This window comes from Megalops cyprinoides, chromosome 18 (genome assembly GCF_013368585.1).
Source record: "Megalops cyprinoides isolate fMegCyp1 chromosome 18, fMegCyp1.pri, whole genome shotgun sequence".
Lineage (NCBI taxonomy): Eukaryota > Metazoa > Chordata > Actinopteri > Elopiformes > Megalopidae > Megalops > Megalops cyprinoides.
The window spans coordinates 24,560,628-24,576,512 of record NC_050600.1 but is presented as its reverse complement, the minus strand read 5'-3'; the positions used below and the strand labels follow the sequence as shown (position 1 = coordinate 24,576,512).

The following is a 15,885-nucleotide window of genomic DNA, read 5'->3' as shown; positions in this document are numbered from 1 at the left end:
TTCCATAGAGGTGATCCTTGCGAGATGTGGATGGTGGAGCATGGAGCATCCTTGGTTTTTTTTTTTTTTTTTGTCTCCCTGGCATCTTCAGCATGTGTCAGAGCGATGATGAACACTTAATTTCATTCTCTCTCTCTTTTTTTTTATCTCACAACCGAGTGACTGTGGAGGTATGCTGGCCTTTTAATGGACACATGCCCCATGGAGAGTTCAGAACCGTGGGCAACCTTACGGTCAACTCATTCCTTTCAAATTAAAACTACGTTTTAGAAACTTGCGGGGAAAAAAATGCTGGTCTCCTCCAAGGCCGGAGATGCTACAGTGTCTTTTTAAGAGCATGTGAATGAATATAGGGGCAAAAAAAAAAAAACAAAAAATAAAATAAAATCATTTGATATGGTTTGATACATGGGAGCAGCCAAATAAGAGAACCCCACCCCAAAAAAAAAAAAAAAAAAAAATTCAGTACTTTAAAATTTATTCCAGCTATAATGTGGGTTGTTCCGACTGCCACAAGGGGGCATCACATTGCATACTTCTGAGTCCATTCCCGGGCTATTCTGTTGTACCTGGGAAACACACACACAATACACAAGAATTAGAGAACCTTGTATTCTGACCTCTGACAGTGAATGCTGCTTTAATAGTTTCATGTGGCTGAACAGTGGCGTTGTGCAAGCGGCAGCACCAAGCAGGAAACAGAAGTGTCACAGCAGCATTCTTCTGAGCCGCTGAGAGTGCTGCGCTCCCGAGGCGATCCAGCCTAACGTGTTCTGCCCAAAGCAAACGCGGTCACTCATACAGGATAAGAGACCGCTGTCTGTGCAGTGTCACAAATCGAATGCGCTTAAGAACAAATCAAACTCAGCTCCAGTTCACAAGGGCTGCAGTTTCCAGCTCTTTTCAAAACCACAAACTTTGGTTGAAGCTGCGAGACCATAAAAACCAGAAACAGCTCAATCAGCTGGTTAGGAACCACGTAGAGCAGGGTTGAACAGCCCTGCTGACACTGTGGTTCTCTGGGACCTGGGCAATGCAGCCATGCTGAAGACCCACACAGATCAAACACAGGTCAGTGTAGCCATGACCGCTCTATGTCCTTCCCACACCGTCTTGGACTTAGCATTCACAAAGGAAGTTGCCCTTACTCATTTTTCCCTACATTCTCAATGGGTAATCAGTACTTTCTCAGTGCAGACCTCTCCAACAGTTTACAGCTTGACTCATGTGGAGGAGCAGAAGAGCCCTTGCAAAGCACACCGCATTCCCAGCATGCCTGCCAGTAACCATGACGATGTGTCGTTGGGGGGGATGGGAACCGATCAAACGGGGAACATGACGTCATTAGCGCCTCCATATGAAATTTTGTTTACGTTCCCTCAGGACACACTGCTGCGATGCAAGACCCCGATCGTTTCTGAAGATCCAAACCCTGGCACCTGCCAAAACTGGACCCAACACAGACCTTGTAAAAATGTTCACAACATGAGCTTGGGAGTGCCTCATTAACTATAGAGGAAGCAAACTTTATTTGATAAGAAGGTAATGCAACACAGACACATTTGTCTTTAATAAAACCTTGTGCGGCTTCATGATTTCGTGTGAACTGTTTCTGAACAAAGGCAGGCAAGAGGAGTCAACTGTGGGTATCAACATAGCAAGTGGCACGATCCCTCTGAAACACAGCATGCATCAGGAGGGTACATTCCAAAACGTTTCAGACACGCAACACCAACTCAAAAAGGAGAAAATAAAAAATAAAAGCCCCCAAGATACTCAGAGCACAGCCCCTCCCCTCTGCACTTCACCCTTGTACCAAAGCACACAAATATGTGAAGGTTAAATGTAGTCGGAACGCTGGCTCGGGCGCAGACTGCAGAGGCCACGCCCCAGCCCTGCGCTGCCGAGCCAATCGGGAAGTTTTGTTAGCGGGAGCAACGCGGTCTCCATGCCCCACCACGGGCCAGCCCATCCACCATGATGCTGGGGCACCTTACCCTAGAGATTGGCGTACTTCTCTGTCCACTCCCTGGCTAGCCTATTATACCTAACGGGGCAAAGCGGTGCACCGTTACGGCAGGCTTCCCTCGCCTTTTCAACACATTCCCACCACATTAGCAATCAGCTGGACTGCCGACCGTGCCCGGTTCCCCATGCTTCCTTGGAGGAACCAGTCTACACGGGCATGTAACGGAAACGGTCCTCGCCACATTTTTCACTGAGGTGTCAGGAGAGCGGTTGCTGAACGGGGAAGGGTTCAGCCGTCGCGCTGGTGGCGCGGTGGGAGGGCGGTTTTGGGCGTACTCACTTTTCGTTATCTGTTTTGTAGATGCGCGCAATCTCTGGCACTAGGGGGTCGTCGGGGTTGGGATCACATAACAGTGAACAAATGGACAAAAGAACTGTAAGAGAGGAGAGAGCAAAGGTTAAACCACCCGATTTCCATCTCACTCTCCCCATGTGACACGGCAGCTACATGTGTGACACACGTGGGAGGATAAGGACTCAATGGCAGAAGATTCTCAATATGCTGGTATTGCACTAGAACAGCGCCCCCCCCCCCCGGATGTTTCGCATGTTAGGAACACACAGTTCATTTGAGGGTAACAAACGTAACAGCAACAACAAAAAAGCCCAGCAGATTTTTAGAACTAAAGTAGGTGTCTTTAAAGGGGCGCGGTGTCGTTATGCTACTTACAACGATAAAAATTTAAAACCAAAGAACAAGGCGTGCCTACGAGCTGGGCTATGAAGCAATGTTACCAGAAACAGGAATAAGTTCCTCTTGAGTACTACGACTGAAAACTCAGATGGAAAAGGAAAGGATAAAAGTGTGGAGCAGATATTCTGAGGAGGAGGTGTCTTACCTTTAGAAATAGTTAATGCAGGAGACCACTGTGATCTTAGAATATCGAGACAGATGCTGCCATTACTGTTAATATTTGGGTGATAAATTCTTGTGGTAAATGCAACCTAGAACAGCAAATTCAAAAAGTCAGCACGCTTCTGAGCTGTTTAGACACCTGCAGCAGAAAGATTATTTCCTTGTATTACATAAATGCAGCTGGACATATTTACTTTTATATTCGTAATAATTTTGTATCCGTTTTCCATTTCAAAAGAGCATTCGACTGTACTTGCCTTTGGGGGTTTGAAAGGGTAGTCTGTGGGGAAGTGAATTGTCAAGAAGAAAACACCACCCTGATATGGACTGTCGTTCTGGGGGAAAGAGAGAGGGGGGTCACAAAGGGGCGGCCAATCAAACGGCAGAGCTGAACTCATGACTGCCAGGGGTGGGAATACTCACAGGTCCCATGATTGTAGCTTGCCAGTGAAACACTACAATAAAAAGAATATGAGTGCCATTAAAGTGGGATGTGTTAGCTGGGAGTTTGAGGTGAAGGAGAGGAGCAGGCGGGGCTTACTGTCATCTCCAACCGGGCCTGCAGAACACTGTGCTGGGGGGTCACGTGCCAGGTCATTCAGTTCCTGAGACAGGGGGAGAAAGAGAGCGAGAGAGGTGATGAGACTGTAGGTGCTGACACAGATCACCCCCCCCCCCCCCAATCACCATGCCAACCAGCCTCACTGGTGCATTCCGGTTCCCCTCTGAGTGGCAATGCCTGCATTCAGCACTTACACAGCAATGCTAACAGTGAACATAACCTGGGCACTTCGCATTGACAGACAGGGTCATAACCCAAACAGGTGCCCAGTCAGTCACTGTTCGTCCACTCGCCTTGACAGGTCTCAGACTCTCATGAAGGCATAGCAAGCATTCCCTTTTCAGGTAAAATCTGAATGTTAAAATTTTGTGAGAGGAACAGCTGAAATTCATTTATATTACTTAGTCAATGCTGATGATAAAACTGCTCCAGAGGGCCATGCTAAGAAACATGGCAATTTCAGAGGTGCAGTAATAAACATATTCTAAATCAAAGACATTCTAAATGAAGGTAAGAAATTACGCTACAGAAACATCTTTAATCCTCTTAAATCTACAGGATCCTTTCAAGGCTTGAAAAAGTACAACCTTTTTTCACCTGATGTTTACAAGAGTTACAACACTTGTTGTAACTGTTGTAACTGTTACTGCAACAGTTGAATCAATGAAGTATCTCAGGCTCTCAACAGTACACTTCCACAGCTCTAAATTCTCACACTGCTGACAGTCTTGGCCAATTTAGATCACCCAGTGAGTGCCGCTCTATATCCTTCCAGTTTCTAAACCTCAACGATGAACACAGGACATGTCAAAAATGGCAGCGCACCCAGTCGAAATGCCTAATTACAGCCTCCCAACACCAGTGCGGGTGTTACCAGGGCCACTGGTGAGAACCATTGGAGCACCAGCACAACGGCAGAACTGCTTTAAGACGCAGCCGCAGCAGATGTTCTGAACCAAATCGGCATCAAGGGAATGAGCGGTGACTCGCGGCTAAAGGTCCGCTACAGGTCCAGGGTGAAGTGAAGGGACGAGGGGCCCCGGGCTCCAGAACGGACAAGTCCTTGTGTTTTTTGGCGCACGATGTGGGGACCCAACAGCTGTCCGTCAAAGTCGGAACCACCCACCAACGGCCAACGCCGCATGCTTCCCTAAGTAGCCCTCAGAAAGCATCACTGCTCCAGCTTCACAAAATATTTATCTATTTGGTGAGGGATTTGCTCAGGTTACATTTTCTACAAGCCCAGCCCAGTTTAACCGCGACACCGCAACGCTGCCCTCGGTCGCTTTCATCTTTTGTTAATAAGGATGGCAGAAATAACCTCGATGAGAGTTTACCCAATTAGAGAGGGAGGAAAAAAGGAACACGATCTTCAAACAGCGGAGCGCTAGATTGTGTCCTTGAGGGGGAGAGGCAGGCGTGCATGGTAACACTTCTTCGATACTCAGGAGAGAGTGGGTTCATCTCTGCTGACTTGCCGCCAACCCTCCCTGGCTGTGCGGTTTCCTCTCTCTAACACTGCCAGCTTGGAAACTGGGGCCCAGCGGCAGCACATGCCTCCATTCCGGCTCTGCTCAGTATGGTTACCAAAGCACCTCCTACAGCAGGAGAGGAGTGGCTTTGTACACAGGCTAAAAGACTACTCTGAACAGATATTATAAAATACGCGTGCTAGCGGTATGTAAACTGCCAGAATTAAATTTACCTATACACCTTAAAACAGCAGCATGGGTTTATTAAACAAGCTCACCAAAATTAAACTTTCCCAATCGGCAACCGAGTCAATTTAGGAAACATACTCACAGGAGTAAAGAAAAATCTTGTGTAAGGAAAATGTAAGAGGAAACAGTGTGGGAAAGGCATGAGCGTCGCTGTGCTCATGAGAGGGTGCAGGGCCGCTCTGCACCGCCCTTGCGGTCGGGGCTGAGAGCGTGCGATTTTGCAGTGAGTCTGCAGTGCGTCAGCGCGGCTAGGGAGGAAGTGGGCACGGGCCGGAGGCGGCAGGGGCGCTCTGTCTGAGCGTTTGCTTCTGCGGCTCGTCTGCGGGGGGGGGCGACAGCAGTCAAAACACTGCTCACAGGTGCGCAACGTCACAACAGCTTTCCAGGCAGCGCTTCAATCAATCACCCGAAAGGGGGGGGGGGGGGGGGGGGGGGGGGGGCAATGCTCTCTGCTGGGATTCCACTAAATGTAACTCCTTTCCAAAAACAATTTGGCGTTTTCATTTTCTCACATGTATGCGAGGGCTCTGAAATCAGGCGCCGAAAAAGACAATGAACGACATTACATTACATTACATCATTTAGCAGACGTTCTTACCCAGAGCGATTTCCAAATAAGTGCATCACAATGCTGACAGTAGTTATCGAGAGGTCTCGCGAGGGGTCAGTAAGGTACTGATTTAGGTGCTAAACTAGTGCTTTTTTTTATATAAACGAAGCAAACTGCCTAACACCACAATGAAGGCTGAGCTCCTCTCTGACAACGCCTAACGCACACACTCCATCCAGAATGTGAATAAATATACACCAAACATTTTTTTTTTGATCTGCCAGGGAATTATACACAGGTACATCTGCTAGTATGTTAGACCCTACTGTCACACGGGTACTGGGATGTTAACTTTCAAGGGAGGGTGCAACAAGTCATCAATAATATCGACTCATGGATTTGGTGTTGTACACCTAAATCAACATGTTACCGCTTATCTTGATTTGACCTGAACCGGTAGACGGCAAAACAACAAATATTTGATGTTCTTCTACCCTACAGGAAGAGACGCTTCACTTGCTTTGAATTAACACGAAAATATGAAAACCCTCATAATACTGTTTACATGAGACCGGCCAAATATAATGTAGGATAGCACGGTGTGCGCACTGGCAGCAACTTTATGCTGCATGGGTTATAGCAAACGCAAACAGTAATACAGTGCAATGCATAAAATCATCTTGTATTACACCGACTTGTTCTCCTTTGACAGGTATGGACAGGTATAAATATCAACACTGGCAACAACACATAATAGTACACTGTATGAAGTAATTTAAAGTTTGTCTGTTTCATCTTGTACAATAAATAAAACACTATCTGGCCATACATGTATTTCCAGAGGGGTAACACGCGTTTTTTTGCTGGCCTGAGCTGGGGGTATGGAACAGTATGCCGCTACAGCGTACTGCAGGACTTCACAGTGAGCTCATTAGCTCGGTATTCCACAGGTCACTGTGCAGAAAGGATTACTGTGCAGAGCGATTCACAGCCAAACAAACCCGACATCCAGCACCGCCCTGCAGTGGGACAACGAGCAGCGCTTCGCCGTCTGATACAAGCATCACGCGCGGCGCGGACTGGAAATTCAGAAAACTGAAAACGGCACGACACACCGGAAAAAGTTTACAGATCAGTGCCGAAAAATGAGTCAGGTTTATGACTTGCGCGTAATATAAGACACCTATTGCACAACAGAAGCTACATATGCAAACACTTGAGCAGCTGCATTTTTTTTTTGAAGCTCACATATACAGACCTCGGGGGGGGGGGGGGAGAAATACTCTAAATGGAATGGAAGTGACAGATTTTCAGAGTTTGTATTTTGAGCAAAGTGTCATTCACTCATCAAAAGCCTGTATTACCCTGTACTCTTAACTGCTGCATCGCTGCACAGAAAGAAAGAAAATGCCTTCTTTTATTATATATTCTAGAAAACATGAGGGCCACATTGTTTCACACCTTTAAGAAAACCACTGAAAAAAATCCAACAACAAAAAAAATTGACACCTACTTGCTTCATGAACTTCAATTTTGAAATACACATAGAGAGACATTTTTACCAAAACATTAAAAAAGCCAGCTTGGAGGAGATTTGTATTTATTGTTCAGTAAGGACAACAACTTCACTGATCTTTTTTTCTCATCAGGAAGTTCTTTGCAGATGCATAATTTGTCTTTTGTATGGAGGCTGAGAAACGTGGAAACCAACTTGCTGTGGAAGCTGATGAATATGGACCACTTGGATGGTCAGACATACCCTGCATGTCCTGCCTGTGACAAAGCCTAAATATAAAACTGATCCTGAGCTCTTCTGGTATTCCTCATTCCACTGTTGATATCTAGATTGTGAAGATTTTGCCTATGCTGCCCGCACTGTGGGCTCCGAAGGGCCAAACCCTACGCCTGACTCACAGAGCCACCTTTGTGCCTCTCCTACCTTTCGTATTCGCCACCACTGAACAGAGACTGCATTTGCATAGGTCACCAGCAGATATACACATCCAGGCAAAACACACACGCAGCTTGGACGCGCTCCATCACGGATTAAAGGCTTTTGTGCGGTGTAAATATCCCTTCCGCCTTAATGCTAAAACAAACAAGAAAACAACCTCATTATTCACTGTTAGTCACAGAGCCGGGATTTTACAGGGAAGGGTTAGAATCTCACACACTTTCTGATGAGCGAATGTGTCACACACTTTCTGTGTGTGAGTGAGTGTGTGTGTGTTGGGGGGCATTTACTGACAGCACATTATTCTAACAATGACAGGAAACGTCTTCAGTCGGACGGCAGATATTCACCTGATGTAAAGTCTGTGACATGCACATTCTCCTGGTGCGAGCACATTCTTTCATTGTGGTCACGGTGACGGGCCTGGCAGACTCACCACCAGCTTACAGTACAAAATCTCAAGCATGACTGCTGAAGACACTGGTGTTGAAGTGCAGACAAATGTGCCATCTTCTCTGCTGTATACTACATGAGACACTCTCTTGCAGCAGAATGACCTGGTTTGGAATGATGCTAGGGAAAGGGGAAATATGTGGTCCTCCAGAGCTTATTGTATCCTACACAAAATCCACTAAGAGTTGGCCTATAATTTAATGAGAGCACACCTTTAATAGGCAGTAATAAAGGCTTAGAATTCTGCAAGTCTGTGCATGCGCTCAAACAAACATGTAAGCAACTTTTAATTGCTGTAGTTAAACATGTGGCTTTCAACCTGTGCTTAGAATCATTAATGGCTATTCTGCTGTAATGACCCAAACTGGCATTTCACCTTGACTCAAGGAGATGAAGCAAACTCTGCCACAGTTAACAATAATTATTAGTGAACAGTCTGGTTTGAATAATTCACACATTTCAAACCTTAATGGCACACCGTCACTTACGGTGACAAGAAAGAACTAAAGACAACCACCAGGCCTGCACACAATAGGTTGAAAAGAGGTACAGGTCACCTTTTAAAAAATTCATTCTGAATACAGGATAGACAAGTCATTATTAAGAAAAATACAGAATTTCTACATTATGCACAATGCTAGTCAATAATAGCCTTAATCTGGAAATGGAAATTTGGTTGGTGGAAATGGCACTTGCCCCATGAAGTGCGCAGTTTATGTCGAGTGTAAAGGGAAAAACTACTGTACAAATGTTTTTTTTGTGTGTGTGTGTGTGTGTGTGTGAAGAACAGGACAGATGTGCTAGTCTGTGAGGTAAGACAAAAGACTTCAAGAGAACGCTGTTCCTGGGTCAGCGATTAAGTAGGGCATACTCGTGGGGCCCTTGTCTAGGCACTTGTAAACATTCTGACTTCCTCTGAGAAGCTGGTTATTTTCAGGTGTGAAACTAATGTTGCACAGGTCCGACACCAAAGTGCAGGTGACCTTGACGTGGGGAACCTGGGGGAGGGGGTGTGCACTCCTTGGCTTCGCTGCCGTAATTTGACTCACTGAAAGGACCAGGAAAACACTGCTCTTGCACAAGCCCCCATCCCTTCCTCCCATGGCAACATGGTGCGGCAGCGCTGGAAACCCTACAAAACCGATACTGATGCAAATGGTCTATGTGCGATGCGGTGTCTTCCTCACAGAGAGGTATGAGAGAAAACGGTTTCATTTCCTGCCAGAATACCTCTGTGAAAAAATACCTGAGGGAGTTCAAACAACTTTAACATGACAAATAAATGCGACAGGAATCGAGACAATATTCAAGGCATCAAAGTTTCAAGCCATCTGGCTCAGAAGACAGATTTCTGCATCCATGGGAACTGTATTAACTAGTTCAGAAGAGCTTTCTGAAACTGAAACTTTCAATTAAATAAAACATCCCCTAGAAACTACAGTGTAGAAAAAAACACTTCAAATACTACCTAATGGGCTGGCATATACTTTTCTCGTATATCCAGGTTAGCCTCTAGAACTGAATGTTTCTCAGCTACAGTGAGGAAATGTAATGATAACTTCTGCGGCAGACAGTGTAATGATTCTGAAATACCACACTCCTTTCCACCACTTCAAGTACAGTGGTGAAGGATGCAGATATGAGTAATTCAGGACGTTGACATGAAACAATCCACGAGTCCAACCAGAAACTGATGTTCTCAAGAAAACAAATCTGTGGAGACAGCTGCAGGAAACCCAACATGGAGGTAAACCGTGATTCTCTCAGCCAGATGAACGACGACTTCTCGATTGGAAAGAAGCTGTGCAAATTCACCCATGTCGATTTCTCGCGCCTTATTCCTGGTACTGGTAGACAGTTTGGAGGTCAGTCATTGTCTTTGGAACTCTGTCATGCAGCACTTCTAATACTGTTGACTCTGTATGTTTTTTTTTTTTGCTTGTGTTGTATTGTACCTCACTTGTAAGTCACTTTGGATAAAAGCGTCTGCCAGATGAATGAATGTAAATGTAAATGTAGCTCACATGTGATTGAATCTGTTCTCACCCATTAAGGACAAGTGAAATATTTCTGGACAGTTTGCTACACATCACGGAATTCATTTAGCTGTAAAACAGGCAATCTAACCTGACACCTGAATGAGGGGTCTTTCCACGTGAAACAGCAATTAACTAGACCACCCAATGAGGGCTTACATGCTTTATGAATACAGCTGTTAAGGGCAGCCGAGCTCCCCCCACCCTACAGAATGGCACTTGGCTTTGAGTTATGTATTCGGTGCAGTGCAAGGTGGAGAGGGGCATGCGACAGAGTGGTCCTGAAGATGATATGAGCGCCATCACTGCAGCGACGACGTCTATTTATAAGCCTGCGCTTCTTTTTTTGGGCGGAGGGAATGTGAGGACGGCCACTTGGGGGACTCGGCTCGTAGGAGGGCGGGGCTTGCATGTCCAGCATGGAAGGGGGGGTGCTATCCGCACTGCTGTGTGGAAAATAAAGCTCTGCGTTCAGCAGTCTGGTCCCACTCTCAGGGTAGTCCCTCTTCCACCTGCATGTGTGGGCCTGTGTTATATGAAGCACAAGTTTGATCTTTAAAGCGCTTTGACTTTGTCTCCGGCATTTTGCTCTGCAATAAATAACGCACCCTCTGAAACAGATGGTCTTATCCTCCAACTGCTCTAGTTTTATTTTAACACAGCTTGTAACACGCCATCTTTCTTTGAAAACAACATGATTTGAAGGGCTTCATTTTTAACCCTCTCAGGTCTGGAAAAATGGATTCGGCACTGCAGCTCAGACCAAGACAACAATGCGCAAAAGCGGTTGCAGTGCAGACGTGACTTTTTGGGGTATGTTCCTGTAAGTGGACTTCGGGAATGGCAAGAACAGCCTAAACCTGGAACCAAAAAGCCACGAGAGTCTGTGGGACAGAGTTCTTAAAATGCACAGCTTTGACTCAAAGGCTTCCAACATAAACACGACGCTTTTGCTCCGATCATTGAGGCGAGAGCAACCACCAACAGGTGATGAGCCACGTTACTTACTCCCTTGCGCTTCGCCTGCTCAGAATGGAATCACCCAGGTCGGCTCAAGACTTCTTCAAAAGCCACCTGTTAAAGTTCAGTGTAGGCAGGACACCAGAATCGGAACCAGGACCTCTCCCCCAGCGGCACGTTTCAGTTCACGGGAAAGGAACTCAAACAGAACCGAGGGGTTTGATGGACGTGGGGCCTGGGAGGGGAGGGAAATTTATTCTTTTTGGAAGCCAATGCACATTGCACAACAGACCGGAAGACAAACCCAGCTCCACACACTGCATTAAATGCTGCTCTCTGAACACGGGTCAGAACTTAAGTGTGTACAACAGAAGCAGTGTTCTTAAAAAAAAAAAATTACTACAAAGGCATTCAGAAGGCCTTAATAATTTCTGTCATCGCTTCATCGCTTAGGCCCACCTCCTCTCCCGGGGAGTTACAATTTCATATCACCACAACAAACAAAACCAAACAACAAATACTGGTACACTGTCATATTTACAAGGTGAAAGAAAAGCAAAACAATTCCCATAATATCTTGTTCTTCTTACACCTTAGGAAACTATTTTAATACTTCCATTGTGACACACAGCACACTAATGGCTAACCTGCAGGAGAACTACTACCTTTGCATTTCAGAGTAGCGAGACAACAGCCCCAAACACCCACAGGTATCCCTTTAAATCTCTTCTACGGTAATCGCTGCGTTTTCCCACGGACAGAAATCACCCTCACTTTTAAATTTTTGGTGCCAGCAAGGCTCATGTAAATTCACAGCTTGACAAAAATCACATTGCTCTACAAGGCGGACTGAAGAGGACAGCTGAGACAAAGTACTTCACTGTTCAACTATTGCTTCTCAGGGGGAAAAAAATCATTCAGCTAATCTGACATGCAAATGGTTGCCACTGAAAATTAAACTGCAGAATATCAGCATTCTGCTCAGTCCCAATGAGCACTGACTACAATGATGGACTCTCAGATATTCTACTAGCTAAGCTAATGAGTGCATCCCGTGTTAAAGATGCTGTCCTAACAGAGACGCTCAATTTGGCAACACTTCAAGAATGTCTACGACAGCGCAGCGCTGTATAAAAGTTACAGGGAACTAAGGTAGATTTAAATGTTCGTTCTCAGCGGCTGTAGTTTGAGGAATACGGCAATATACCAAACTCTCTCCTGTGACATAAATGATCAGTAAGTCCCTCGTTCAAAACGTATTCGATTTTAAAGAAACAGCCAGATATGTGCCAAGGAGCGACAACCTGCGAACGGGGCCTACATTGGGTCCACCCGGTTTAGGAGTTAACTCTGGGGAGGACACACTCACGCATCTGCTTACAGCCGTGGCCTCTGCTCCCCAGTGTCAGCCCATTCATTACTCCGCTGTCACAGGATCAAAGCGACGGCCCTTCTCCAAGCGCAAACCTTACGTAAAGTGCTGGCCAGCTAAATTAAATTACAGTCAATGCTGTATAAAGACGATTGGACAATTGACTACAACTAACAAGTGTCTCACTATGACATAACGTTACCAGACCATTCCCAGACGATCAAGCCGCTAGGACTATTGACTGATCGCAATTTAGCTATGATCTCTGTTCTAGCTCTATTCTAGCTATGCTCTAGCTAGAATAGCTGATACGGCTAGCTATCAGCGAGGCCTTGCTGCTGGCTAGCCACCGACCAGACAAGCTGTCCTAACTTGCTTGTTGCCTTGCTGACTGGATTTACATCCAATTAGTTAGCTGGGTAGCTAACGTTAGCCACGCTTTTTTTAACGCTACCGGCGAACCGATCAAACCACAAAGCAAAACGACAGACCTCAGTTTTTACACGACTATCAAACATTTAGATGAATGTGTGAATTTAATTGATGTCAGCAAGACTGTTGTTTAAAATGACAGCCCGGGTGTCTTTTTGAGATACACCAGCTATCTTGCCAGTTCTGGGGAACTGTGAGATTACATAACGCGAAAATATCAGTCTAAATACCAGGCGGCCATCATTTTTACACATTTCAAACAGTCACACCGCCATTACATAAGAACTGACAGTAACAGCCAAGGGTAGCTGTGTTATTGAGTTAACGATGGCTCGTAAACTACACATACCATAGCAGTGAGTTAATATTATTGCTTGCTCATGAGCTAACGTTAGCTCGCAAGCAAAACTACGCTAGCAGTACTTTAGCTTTCGCAATGTATTGCTGACTAACCGGCTAGTTAAGTACAAACATATAAATATCGTTTCTCAGTGTTGATGGTTACCCAGCTAGTTTGTGTTATCTGGATTACAATGATGTGTCAACCAGGGCGCACACCAAACGAGCTGGTTAGCATGTTACCTAACGCTAGCCAGCTAAACAAACATCACTGGAATCCAGCAACAAGGCATTAAAACGACAAAACATAATAGTCCCGACAGATGAGTTATCTGAATTTTAACCAAACATTTTACCTTGTGAATTCGCTTCAGCGCCATTCTGTTTCACTGCGGGTTGCCGAGGAAGGGGGTAACGTTAGCTAGATAGCTGGGTGTCGCTAACTTAATCTGTTCCAAATGGCTATCTAGTGTACTGGCCACGCAAAGTACGAAAAAATAAACAAACGGCCACTCTTTATCCCGAGGTCACACGATCAACAGTGACCCAGATATGACCGCCAGTAACTGATATTGTTCAGTCACTTGGCGTTATGGGTTGATTTCCTTTGTGTGACTGCTAGCTAACTGCCTAAGGCTCCGCTGCCTCCGTCCCTCTCTCTCTCTCCCTGCCTCTTGTCTTCTCCGCAGTTACTCAACAAGATGGCCGCCTCCTGCCGGAACTACACACGCCCAGGCAACCGGGCCGACCTCGTATCAGTCCGCCCACTCACCGCACCACAACGTCAAAGAGCAAGGATCTCCACAGGCGGGAGTCATCTGTGCTTGTGGTTTATGGTACTTCGTCGGGCACATGCGAGCAGGTCGCAGCGTTATCGTTAGAAGTATCGAAACGTGAGATTGTAGAACCTAATCTGCCCCTTTCATTTGAGGTCTTATGTATAATTAGGGTTTACCTGTAGTTACGTTTTTGTGGTCTGACCACAAGTCAAGAAAACTACTTCAAAACAAAGGTCTTTTCCAAAACTTTTTTCCATGTTGCATTCATTGCATTTAAAACCAATCCAGCAAGGAATCAGCGCTCATCATTGTTGCTAATTAAATTTTTATTTTTATTTATAAAATGTGTACGTAGAATAATAATAAAAACGTCAGATATAACATCTCCACATCTTGGAGCAATAATTTACATAATGAGGTGTTCTTACAATGATAGTAAATTAATATGTGATTTATTTTAGATTTCTTTTGCTTCATGCATACAGCAGTGCATAGATACAATTTTCAAATAAATCAGCTTGTTGATGGTTTGAAAAATGCCAGACTCAGGACAGAAACACATATACCTTTGTTTTAGTACTGTAATGATGAGGAATGGAATCTTTTAACAGTTGACACAAAAAGCAAGTTCTCTTCTTTTTAGTCCTTGAAAATCTAAAATGTCTGACTATTTTATGAGAGAACACATGAAAGCTATATAATAACTTGAAACATATAATTACAGACAAGAGAAAGCAACAAAACAAAACAAAAACTTCGCTTTTTTAACACAACAACACATTTCAGAGAATCTCAAGTGGCTGATCTTATCACCTCAGAGAAAAACAGGAAATGTTCATGGGGTGACAATCTGTCTGAAATGAATTACCAGCATAATTTTCTATGTATTCAACATGCTTCTCCATCTGCTCCACATGCATCATTTTCAATGTATTGATTATGTTTGTCCAACAAGTTAACATACACAATTTTCTATGTATACAACATGCTCATCCAACAGCTCCATCTACATAATATGCTATGTACCCAACATGCTTGTTAAACAACCCCACATACATAATTTTCTATGTACCTGTATATTGCTTAGGATAGTTAGCAAAACAGGCCATTTGCCCCAAATGTGCAATATAGCTGCCATATAACCTTATCAAAGAATAAACAATTAGCAGCCCTTGCTGTCATGATCATGAAGTGAATGTGCTAAACCACACCCTGTGTAACACACTTGACAGTGTTGTACTGCTTAAAAAGAAAAAAGGGATACCCTTAAGAAACTTACACCTTGATATTCAATTACAGTTGTTCTGTTAATTAAACAAAATTAAACAGCAATGGTGATCCATCAATATGTGAGTTTTCTTAATAGCCTAGGAGGACAGCATCACAAAATTAAAGCACATATTGTCATCCACTTGGTGGTTTTACCTCTCTAACCTAACTGAAGAAAATAAAATGAATCCTGGATTTCTAGGTTAGATTTCTACTCTGGCCAAGCTAACAATTTCCAGCCATCCTCACATCTTACTATTCCTCCATCACATAGCAGTCATGGCCTTGTCAATTTTTTCTAGCAAAAAACTCATCAATATCAGAAGTGATATCAATAACTTAAGAAACATCCTCTGTGTCTTGTTTCGAAACAGATGTCACCAGCAACCTGCCATTTTTTTTTTCTTTTTTTTTTTTTTTTTTACTAAACTATCAATTTGTCTGGAAAATCTGTAACCAGAAAACATTGGAAAATAACTTGTTTCTGTTCTTTGTGCCAGTACAGAATATTACCAGTCTTTGTCATTAGGATATGCTCCAAAATTCATTACTCTTACCAGGGGCGTTTCTAGCT

The 15,885-nt window shown here is 44.5% G+C and overlaps 1 protein-coding gene across 2 annotated transcripts; it reads right to left on the bottom strand.

The window, feature by feature from the left end:
- Positions 1-55: 55 nt before the first annotated feature.
- Positions 56-13,943, bottom strand: LOC118793132 (ubiquitin-conjugating enzyme E2 D2-like). Of its 2 annotated transcripts, XM_036551153.1 has the most exons (8): positions 13,620-13,943; positions 3,426-3,489; positions 3,308-3,339; positions 3,142-3,219; positions 2,868-2,973; positions 2,309-2,402; positions 1,998-2,047; positions 56-569 (listed from the first exon to the last, which is right to left on the bottom strand). In XM_036551153.1, exons 1-7 carry the CDS (start codon positions 13,641-13,643, stop codon positions 1,999-2,001), a joined length of 447 nt encoding a protein of 148 aa, XP_036407046.1. In that variant the 5' UTR covers positions 13,644-13,943; the 3' UTR covers positions 56-569; position 1,998. The 2 variants fall into 2 exon arrangements, with proteins under 2 accessions (XP_036407046.1, XP_036407047.1); XM_036551154.1 differs by lacking the exon at positions 1,998-2,047.
- Positions 13,944-15,885: the final 1,942 nt, after the last annotated feature.